This window comes from Suncus etruscus, chromosome 4 (genome assembly GCF_024139225.1).
Source record: "Suncus etruscus isolate mSunEtr1 chromosome 4, mSunEtr1.pri.cur, whole genome shotgun sequence".
Lineage (NCBI taxonomy): Eukaryota > Metazoa > Chordata > Mammalia > Eulipotyphla > Soricidae > Suncus > Suncus etruscus.
In genome coordinates this window covers 167459446-167470177 of record NC_064851.1, presented here as the reverse complement: position 1 = coordinate 167470177, position 10732 = coordinate 167459446, and the positions used below count along the sequence as shown (strand labels likewise).

The following is a 10732-nucleotide window of genomic DNA, read 5'->3' as shown; positions in this document are numbered from 1 at the left end:
GCAATGTCTTCGTGATAGAGGAGGTGTGACAGAGTTTGTGCTCCTCCGTGTCAGCACGAGAGCTACCAATAAAGGTGGAATCACCTGCCAAGATGCCAGTTCCAGGAGGTGGAGAACCTGCTGAACTGGCTCCTGTTGACATGCCCACACACTCATGCTGCTTTCAGAATTGGTCCTGTTTCAAAACCCTTGTAATCTGGGACTTCTAATCCCAGGTCCCTCTCTCTCCAGCTGACTAAACAGAAAGTTAGAGAGTAAATATGACAACACTCAGTTAAGGGGCCTCATAAAGGAAGGAGCTCAGCTTTTTGGGGGTCCATTTTCTTCTGCATATCCTTGAACAAGAGTCAGCAAGTGAAGACCTTGTCACATTAAAAATCGGGGTTGGATCAGTGGTGCAAGCAGTAGGGTTTTGCCTTGCACATGTTAACCTAAGGCGAACCGTGGTTTGATCCCCCACTATCCCATATGGTCCCCCAAACCAGAAGCGACTTCTGAGCGCATAGCCCTGAGTAACCCCTGAGCGTCACCGGGTGTGGCCCAAAAAAACCAAAACCAAAACCAAAACCAAATTTGGGGCCGGAGAGATAGCGTGGAGGTAAGGCGTTGCCTTTCATGCAGAAGGTCAATGGTTAGAATCCTAGAGTTCCATATGGTCCAGAGCCTGCCAGGAGCGATTTCTGAGCATAGAGCCAGGAGTAACCCCTGAGCACTGCCGGGTGTGACCCAAAAAAAACAAAAACAAAAAAATAAAAAAACAAAAACCAAAAAAACCCAAAACCAAAAACAAAGCAAACAGAAAACAAAAGTAGTTAAGTATACAACATTTTGCTTAAGGTTCCAGATGAGGATTATAAACTGAGAAACTTGTCAATATCTAAGAAAATGGTGAGAAAAGACCTTGAAATAAACAGAGCCCAGTGGAGTGAGTGCTGAGAAAGCCCCAGGATTGAGTTCCAGTATTGCATGGCCCCTCTTCTTCCCTAGCACCCCTTTAGGGTGCTAGCTCGGCATGCCCCCCCAACCAAACTGAAATAGAAATTAGGGTTTATCAAAACATCAAGAACAGCAAGAAAAAACCAGCATGATGTTATGGATTGTTTTGAAGATATTGTTTTTCTGGTGCTCCTTAAGAAATAGGCTCTTTCAATTAAGTCTTTCTCTAGAAATTGCTTTCTCACTTGTAGATGAAGCACTGTTGGGCTCAGGTTGCAAACTGTCTAGAAATTGTATTTCTTGTCTCCTTCCATATAGTTTGTTGGGTCTTATATACAGATTCCTGAAAAATTCTTTCGACTTGGGTGGCAAACCCTCGGCTGTCTTCCTCCAGGGCATTGATGGTGCGCAGGGCAAAGGGTGTCTTTTCTCGAGGCAAGGGATTGCTCAGGGGCCTCATGGGGATGACAGAGTTATACTTGTGCTGCCTGTTGACAGAATTTATGAGGGATGTGTAGAACTGGAACTTGCACCAGGTGTCTCTCAGGAAGTTCTCAGTCAGCAGTAAGATGGTCCAGGCTGACCCATTGACTGCATCGTCCAGGTTCTGCAGGTGTTGTCGGCCACACGGCATCTCAGCAAAGATGATCCCAGGTTTGATGCCAAAGTCATTCTGCAGCAGATTCTGGACTCTGAGGGCCTCATGTGTGTCCTCTTGTGCATGCAGGATCACAAACTTGAGGAACACCTCGTCCTCGTCCTCTTCCGCCATCTCTCCTGCTCCTTCCTTTCCCTCCAGCTCTCTGGGGGTCTTCTCAGTTGCACCAGCTTGTGCAGCAACTCCACAGAGGTTGAGGACTTGAGCTGCCTTGGAACCTGGCTCCAGCTGGCCTTCCTTTGTGTCCATGCTGATGCTTTTGCCCCATGAGAAAGAGAGAGGGCAGGGATCAAGTTTAGACTTGCCACCACCCATGATAATATCCAGATTTGAAGAGGGCAGCTGGATTTATTTCTCAGCATTTCTTCTCATTCTAAAAGGAGAAATAACATGGTGGATGAATATTGTGAACTGAATGAAGACATTAAAATGAACATTTAAAAATTTCAACCTGAAAAGTTCAAAGAGACAGCAACTGGGGTTTAAAGAAAAGATGATAAATACATTGCTGGTCTTTGGTGAGCAAGCATCACAAGGGCTCTAATGGATAGGAAGGGTATGAGAAACAAAGGGCCCAAGAAATTACAATCATAATAACAGAAGAATATAATTGGGTATTTTAAATAGTATAATATTTGCACTATCCAGCTTGACTCAAATATATTACAGTTAGGGTTAGAGAAACAGCTTAAAAGACTAGTGTATTACTTTTGGGGGGTGGAGCACAGCAGCTGGTATGTTCATGGGTTACTCCTGGTTCTGCACTCAGAAATCACTTCTGTCAGAATTAGGGGACCACATAGGATACCTGGGATCGAACCTGGGTCAGCCACATGCAAGGCAAATGCCCTACCTGCCGTGATAATTTTCCAGCTCCTAGAGTGTATTCTTTGCTTGTGCAAGTTTCAGGCAAGAATTTCCCAAGCATTTCTGGGAATGGCCCATAATAAACAAATAAAGGAACACATGTTTATTTGTTTTAGGGTCACACCTGGTGATGCTTCAGAAACCAGATGGGATGCTGTAGATCAAATTTGGGTTAGCCATATGCAAAACAAATACCTACTGTACCATCACTCCAGTTCAAAAAGACAAAAGTTATTTTTGGATCAAACACAAAAAACAGAATACAAATATGATGAACTCTGCCAATTCAGCATACAAGAAAGATGTGAAGTGGCAAATAAAATGACTAGGAATCCCTGGCTGAAAGATGGATGGATGGATGGATGGGTGAGTGGGTGGATGGATTGGTGGATGGATGAATGGGTAGGTGGGTCAATGGATGAATGGATGGGTGGATAAATGAATAAATGGGTGGATGAGTGGGTGGATAGATAGATGGATAATCAACTGAATCAATGGACGGATGGGAGGGTGGATGAATAGATAGTTTGGACAAACAGCTAGGCAGATGTCTGAATAGATGAGCTGGAGGATGCATGTTGTGATTCCAGGGTATCCTAGTTGTTGTGTATGTAAACATTTTAATGGGAATATTATATTACTGACCCTACCCTGATCTGTGTGATTGTGCCCTACCCTAGGGTGATAACTGATTCTGCTCCCACCATTGGGTAGTACCTGATCCCACCATTGGGTGGTACCTGATTCTGGGGCATAAAAGCAAGGGTCTATGGAAGGTGAGAGGCTTTTTTCCTGTGGCCTAGTCTTAGGCCTTTTGGCTTCGGCCTCTTCACAGAATAAAAAGCTGTTTTCTTTGGAAGCCTGACTGCCTGTTGGCTTTCTTCCTGCTGCATTCACCTCAGAACCGCTGACTGAACAGGGTAACAGACGCATGGTCCGAGCTGGAGGAGAAAGGCCTCATCCTCCATCCCTCCATCAGCAAACCTCTTCAGGTGCTGACTTGCAACATTATGGCGCCCGGACAGGCTGAACCTGGACCCTCAATAACTGTAAGTGAAATACTTCATTGGAAATTTCCTCTGCTGACCATTAAATGGTTTCTGTGGTTAGTCATGTGGATTCTGCCACCTTTTTGCTTATGCAGTGGTTCTCTATTATACAAGTGGATTATTCCATTTTGTTTTAAACTAATTGGTTTTGATCTAAGGACAATCACTGTAGTTGGATAGTTGTGGTCTATATTTCAAATGAAAATTGCATTGTCTCCAGCCGTCATAGTTTGTGGAATTTCTGTGTTGCCTCACGTTGTTACTGTGAGCATAGGTACTGGCTGGTCTTTAGGAAATAGAAAGTGTAGAAATGGTGAGGCTAAAACCAGTATGGATAATAAGGAAATCTTTCTGACGAAAATTCAGACCTAGGTGCGGGCTGATGAATCCAGTCCCACCATCAACAATATAGGAATTTTTGCTGGAAGGAAAACAACTTGGAAAGTTAAGCCTGATTCTAGCGAATCGCATGGCAGTAGTGACTCAGACAATGATCAACCTCTGGTGCTAACTCCAGAATCTGGTGCTAACTCCAGAAGTGAGGCCTCATTCTATTCACAAAATTGAATCGCACAACAGTGCAGATTCAGACGATGAACCACACGCACGGCCTCAGAGCTCTTTTCAGAGTAATTTTATTAATCCGGCTTCATCCCCTTTACACAGGTAAATGTTTCTAACTATGTACCCTATCAGATGGAAGAATCAGATCGGTTTAAAAAGCATGTAAAGAGTATGGTCCAAAATCACCATACAGTGTGGAGGTACTAAAATTTTAGAGTCATAACTCATCTTGGACTTTGTATGATTTTAAAAGAATCGCTGAAATATGCCTGTCATCTAAACAGTGAACTGAATGGGAAAGGTACTATTCAGAAGGCGTAAAAGCCAAATTATATAGCCCAGATGGTACAAAAAAACAAGAGGTAGGTGTTACTCTATCATATGAATTATTGATGGCAGAAAATCAATTTGCAAATATTCAGACACAAGCAGCTTTACCTAAAGAAATCTTAAATTTAATTAGGGATATTGCATTGTCATCATGGGAAAAAAATGATTCTAACAGCATTGGTAGAGGAAACTTTTTAAAAATTACCCAAGGCCCCCATGGGGGCCTTGATGCAACAAGCAGGACCTTTGGAATGGATGTATTTACATAACAAACAGCCTCTCAGTTGTCCCCTACTTGGAACTGATTTCAGAGATTATTATCAAGGCAAGATTCAGATCTATATCTTTACTAGGTTTTGACCCAGATATAATAGTTTTGCCAATACCAAAAAAGGAAATTGAGTCAATATTATCACTTTTTGATTTTCTGGGCCGTAAAATATCATAGTCCTCGTACTCAACAGACATGAGCTCAGGCCTCCTACTCCTTCTAGTGAATACGGGATTTCCTAAAGACACCAATTTTCTGGCCATTCTTTATCAGAAATTATGGTAACCTGAGCACCCGTATCTATCATGCCGTCAAAGGGTTGCCCTTCCAAGTGAAGTATGAGCATTGGGTGTTCATCTTTAAATTTAGTCCCAATATAAACCAGAGCTAGAACAGCCTGCCCTCCTCCCAGAGTGCATTCCCATTAGTGCAGGGAGAGATAGGGGGAAAGCTTGTCGGCCCCTATAGAGTCCACCTAGACCGGGGAAGCACACCCTGCTGTGCTCAGGGATTACTCCTGGTTCTGATCTCACAAATTGCTCCTGGCAGGCTCGGGAAACCACATGGGATGTTGGGGATCAAACCTGGGTTCATCCAGGGCCGGCCACGTGCAAGTCAAATACCTTACTGCTGTGCTATCACTCAGACCCTACATGCACGGTGTTAATGAGAGATCTGAGTTCACTTTTTTGCATGTAATTGAGTAAGGTTCCCAATACTATTTATTGAAAAGACTTTCCTTGCCATTCGTCAAAAAATTATATTAGATTTCTTGTCCCTTTACCAAAGATTGATTTCTTATTTCTTTATCAAGAATTAATTGATTGTATACCTGGTGATCACTCTCAGAATATTCAAGTCTTATTCAAGTTTCAAGTTTTCTGAAACACAACTGTGAATAAGATTTGGGGGGGGGGGGGCACACCCAGCAGTGCTCAGGGGTTACTCCTGGCTATCTGCTCAGAAATAGCCCCTGGCAGGCACAAGGGACCATATGGGACTCTGGGATTTGAGCCAATGACCTTCTGCATGAAAGGCAAATGCCTTACCTCTATGCTATCTCTCCGGCCCCAGATTATTTTTTAATACATTTATTCTCTTTCATTATTTGTGTGTGTATAGAAAAGCCATGATTTTTGCGTATTAATTTTTTTTGTGGTTTTTGGGTCACACCCAGCAGTGCTCAGGGCTTATTCCTGGCTCCAGGCTCAGAAATTGCTCCTGGTAGGCACAGGGGACCATATGGGACGCAAGGATTCGAACCGATAACCTCCTGCATGAAAGGCAAACGCCTTACCTCCATGCTATCTCTCTGGCCCCCACATATTAATTTTGTAAGCTGCCACTTTACTATACAAGTCTATTATAGTTTATAAAAGCTTTTTGGAAGAGTCTATAGGATTTTCCAAATATTGTACCATGCCATCCACTAACAGTAAGAACTTGAATTATTACTTTAATTGTTCTTTGGACTGTTTTTGGGTACCCAGCTTATTCATTTCTGCTCCAAGCTTTATTATTTCTTGCTGCCTACCTACTTTCAGTTCATTTTGTTGATCCATTTATATATATATATATATATATATATATATATACATTTTTTTTTTTTTTTGGTTTTTGGGCCACACCCTGAGACGCTCAGGGGTTACTCCTGGCTATGCGCTCAGAAGTTGCTCCTGGCTTCTTGGGGGACCATATGGGACGCCAGGGGATCGAACCTCGGTCCGTCCTAGGCTAGCGCAGGCAAGGCAGGCACCTTACCTCCAGCGCCACTGCCCGGCCCCGATCCATTTATATTTTTTTTTTTTGGTTTTTGGGCCATACCCGGTGACGCTCAGGGGTTACTCCTGGCTATGCGCTCAGAAGTCTCTCCTGGCTTGGGGGACCATATGGGAAACCGGGGGATCAAACCGCGGTCCATCCAAGGCTAGCGCAGGCAAGGCAGGCACCTTACCTCTAGCGCCACCGCCCGGCCCCCATTTATATTTCTTAAGCTGTGCCATTGTTATTTATGTAGAGCTTTTTGAATGATCTCAAAGTTATAAATTTTCTTAATACTGTTTTTGCTGTGCCCCACAAATCTGATAATTCATGTATTCCTTCTCATTTATTTCCATTAATCTTTTGATTTCCTCTTTGATTTTATCTCTGACTCACTGGATGTTCAGTAGTGAGTTGTTTAATTTCCAGGTGTTAAAAGTTATTTCTCCATTTCTGCTGGTAATTCACTTTTATTTTTGGTATATCATGATCTGAGAAGGTAGTTGATACAATATCTTCTTGATTTTATAGAGCTATGTTTTATGGCCTGGCATGTGGTCTGTCTTGGAGAATGTCCCAGGTTCACTGGAGAATAATGTTCATTCATCTTTGTGAGGATAAAAAAAACCCTTCATATGTCTATTAAGTCATTCTCAGGAGGCACTCACTGAGCCCTATGTCCCTGATGATATCTCTTGATTATTAAGAAATGACACTCTTGAGAACACAGCAGTACGGTGTTTGCCTTGCATGCAGCCAACCCAGGACGAATGGTGATTCAAATCCCGGCATCCCATATGTTCACCCGAGCCTGCCAGGATCAATTTCTGAGTGAAGAACTAGGAGTAATCTTTGAGTGCTGCCGTGTGTGACCTGGCCCCCCCCAGAAAAAAAGAAATGACACTCTTTCTCTTATAACTTGTTAAGCCTAAAGTCTCTGTCATTTGATATTAGGATAGCCAATTCTGAACTTTTTATCAGAGTTGTTTGCTTGAAGAATTGTCCTCCTACCTTTGACTCTGAGTCTGTTTGGTCTATACAGATGTTTGTTTAAGGCAGCAAAATGTTGTATTTAATTTTCTTTTTTTTTTTTTTTTGGTTTTTGGGCCACACCCAGTAACGCTCAGGGGTTACTCCTGGCTATGTGCTCAGAAGTTGCTCCTGGCTTGGGGGACCATATGGGACACCGGGGGATCGAACCGCGGTCCGTCCAAGGCTAGCACAGGCAAGGCAGGCACCTTACCTTTAGCGCCACCGCCCGGCCCCCAAAATGTTGTATTTAATTTTCTAATCCATTTAGTCACTCTGTACCTCTTAATTGATGCATCTAGTCTGTTGATGTTGAGGTAAATTACTGTCATAGGATTTTGTGCTATCTTTTTGTAAGTTTAGTCTTGGTCTGTCTTGCTTTAAAGTTGGTCTTCTTTTATTTTTCTTCTTTTGGAGCCACACCCAGTGGTGCTCAGGAGTTACTCCTGGCTATGTGCTCAGATATTTTCTCCTGACTTAAGGGACCAAATGGGATGCTGGGGATAGAACTACAGTCTGTCCTGGGTCAGCTGTGTGCAAGGCAAGCGACCTACCGCTGCACCATCGCTCTGGCTCCATGGTCTTCCTTTTTTGCTTTTGGGTCATACTCCATGGTGCTAGGGGATACTCCTGGCTCTGCACTCAGAAAACGCTCTTGCCAGGCTCAGAGGACCATATGGGATGCCAGGGATTGAACCCAGCTTGGTCCTGAGTTGGCTGCATGCAAGGCAAATGCTTTAAGTGCTGTGCTATTGCTTTGGCCCCTTTCAGTTCTTATAATGTTGGTTTTGAATCTATAAAGTTCCTGAGCTGTTGTTTAAGCATTAAGCTGTGTTCCTCCCATCAAGCCTGAATGAAAGTCTGACTGGAAGTATTCTTGGTCAGGCATTTATTTTACTGAGTTTTTTCACTATATGCCACCATTGCCTTTGGGCCTGGAGGGTTGCTTGTGATAAACCTGCTGTAAATCTTATTATTGCTTCTTTGTATGCAATTTCTCTTTTTGATATGGCTGTGTAGAGCATTCTAATTCTATCTGTAGTTTTCATCATTGTGACTAGGATGTGTATTGGGGTGCCTTTATTTGGGTCTCTTATCTTGTCTTTTTCGGGGGTCTAGGATGTGAGTGCATGCACTCCAGCTCTAGGAACTTCTCAGCAATGATGTCTGTTACTGTTTCTTATTAATAGGTGTTTTCTTCCTGCCCCATTGGGACCCCTATGAGTCTTATTTGTTCCTGTTGAATTTACCCCCAAGGTCTATTACTGTATATACTCGATTATAAGCCGTTTTTCCGCACAAAATTTGTGTCAAAAAACCTGAACTTGGCTTATACTTGTGCACACCGAATCATATGCACGTAGTCTCCAGTCATCTTCTGCCATCTGCTGGAGGGGCAGGTGCTTCAGCTCAGTCCACAAGTCACAGCTGAGTGGAAGAGGTAGGCGGCTGAACCTAACTGAATGCCACTGAACTATTTAACCCACAATATTCTGCGCTTTGTATGAGACTGACAGCAATGATGATGATATCTGCAAACTCAGTGATGATGACAATGCCTAAGCTGATACCTAACACCAGATACAGTTGAAGCTCTGTTTGGACATACAGATGATGAGGACGACGAATCTGGTTTTGAGGGATTTTAACCTTTGTGATTTAGCTTGATTACCTATTAAACTAGTTTTCTGCATTTTATTTAAAGTTTTAAAGTTACAGTTGCTAGTTTACAGTTTTTCTTTGGCAATAAATATTGAAAAACATTTAATCTGTTGATTCGTCAAGTACTGTAATTGTTTTGGGCATATATTTTTATTTTTGAAATTTACCAGTGGCTGCTGCATTTTCCACCTCAACTTATACTCGAGTCAATAAATTTTCCCAGTTTTTAGGGTAAAATTTGGAGGGGTCGGCTTATACTCGAGTATATAGGTATTTAGTTATTCTGTAGATTTTTCTCCATTTTCTGTTCATTTATTTTAAAACCCTTTCCCAGCTTCTTCTGTCATTGGAGGTGCTATGCAGCTCATCTTCTAGCTCACTGATTCTGTCCTCACTGATTCTGTTACTCTGCTGGTAAGGCTTTCTAGTGAGTTTTTCATTTCACCTTCCAAGTTTTTCACTTCTCATTTCTGTTTGAAGTTTTCTCATTTCTACTCTTCTACTGGCTGATTTGTGCCATAGGTTCTTTGAGTTCACTGAACATCCTCCACATTTCCTAAAGTCCATATTAGAGAGACTATGTAGGTGGTTGATGTTGGTTGGGTCCTCAGAATTACCATCTTCATTCACTAAGTGTGGTGCAGTTGGTTCTGTGGGAAGATTCTGTGGGAAGGTTCTGTGTTGCCTTCCCATTGTGACCTCGGCAGTGTGGTAATGTTTTTTTTATCTTTCGTGGTGGGGTTCTTTGACTAGAAGAAATGTGCAGCTGCAGTGCAAAGTAGAGCGACTACACTCTTCTCTCGATGACTAGCCTGGGTTCAAAATGGCCCTTTTGAATCAAAAGCTACCACTATCACTACAGCTGCTGGTATCAGCTCTTTCTGGTTGCCAGGCCACACTTTTCTCTGGGTGCACGAACCTTAGTTCAAGGTTCTTTCTGGGCTAGAGGCTATGCCTGAGTTTTCAAGGAAGTGAGGCTGGGTTGGGTGAAAGAATACCTACATGCACAGTGGCTTCAAGGCCTCACTCCCACTACTGACTGACTTTAGCCATAAATCTCACAACTACACTGCCACTGGCTATAAGGCCAGATAATAGGGCCCCTGCCTCACTTAATTTTGCCTCTGCTGTAATCCCTAATGCCTGTGTCCCAAAAGTGAGGTGCACAGATGGACCCATGCTGCACTCCACAGCTTTCAGCCCTGTTATGGGATCAAGTCAGGGCACCACTCACTTTGTCACTGCCACCATGTTTTTCTCCAGCCATCTCTCTTAGGAGCTTGATTTTCGATCTGCACAGATGGGCCTACACTATGCTCCACAGCTCCCCGCCTTACCGTGGGCCCAAGTCAGGGCACCATTCATTCAGGTTCTATACTTTCAAACATAGCCCACAGTCTATATTCTAGCACATTTTCAACTGACTCCTCATGGGCAAAGATCATCATTCAATAATAAATAATAATTACCTGTATAGCAATATAAATAACTCAGCGGTAGAGCATGAGCTTTGCATGGATGAGGCCTGGCTTTGACCCCTAGTGCTGCAAACAAAACAGATTTGGTAGCTCTAGGAGTGTCCCTCTAGACCACCAGTGTGAGCTC

At 43.0% G+C, this 10732-nt stretch overlaps 1 protein-coding gene across 1 annotated transcript; it reads right to left on the bottom strand.

Annotated features, from left to right (window-relative positions):
• Window positions 1-1009: 1009 nt before the first annotated feature.
• On the bottom strand, window positions 1010-2031 carry TICAM2 (TIR domain containing adaptor molecule 2). The gene has a single exon (XM_049771457.1). It carries the CDS (start codon window positions 1907-1909, stop codon window positions 1205-1207), a length of 705 nt encoding a protein of 234 aa, XP_049627414.1. The 5' UTR covers window positions 1910-2031; the 3' UTR covers window positions 1010-1204.
• Between the last annotated feature and the right edge of the window lie 8701 nt (window positions 2032-10732).

What these genes read in the sequence shown, in the direction of transcription:
- TICAM2 (XM_049771457.1), bottom strand. Translation starts at nt 1,909, where the DNA reads ATGGGTGGTGGCAAGTCTAAACTTGATCCCTGCCCTCTCTCTTTCTCA.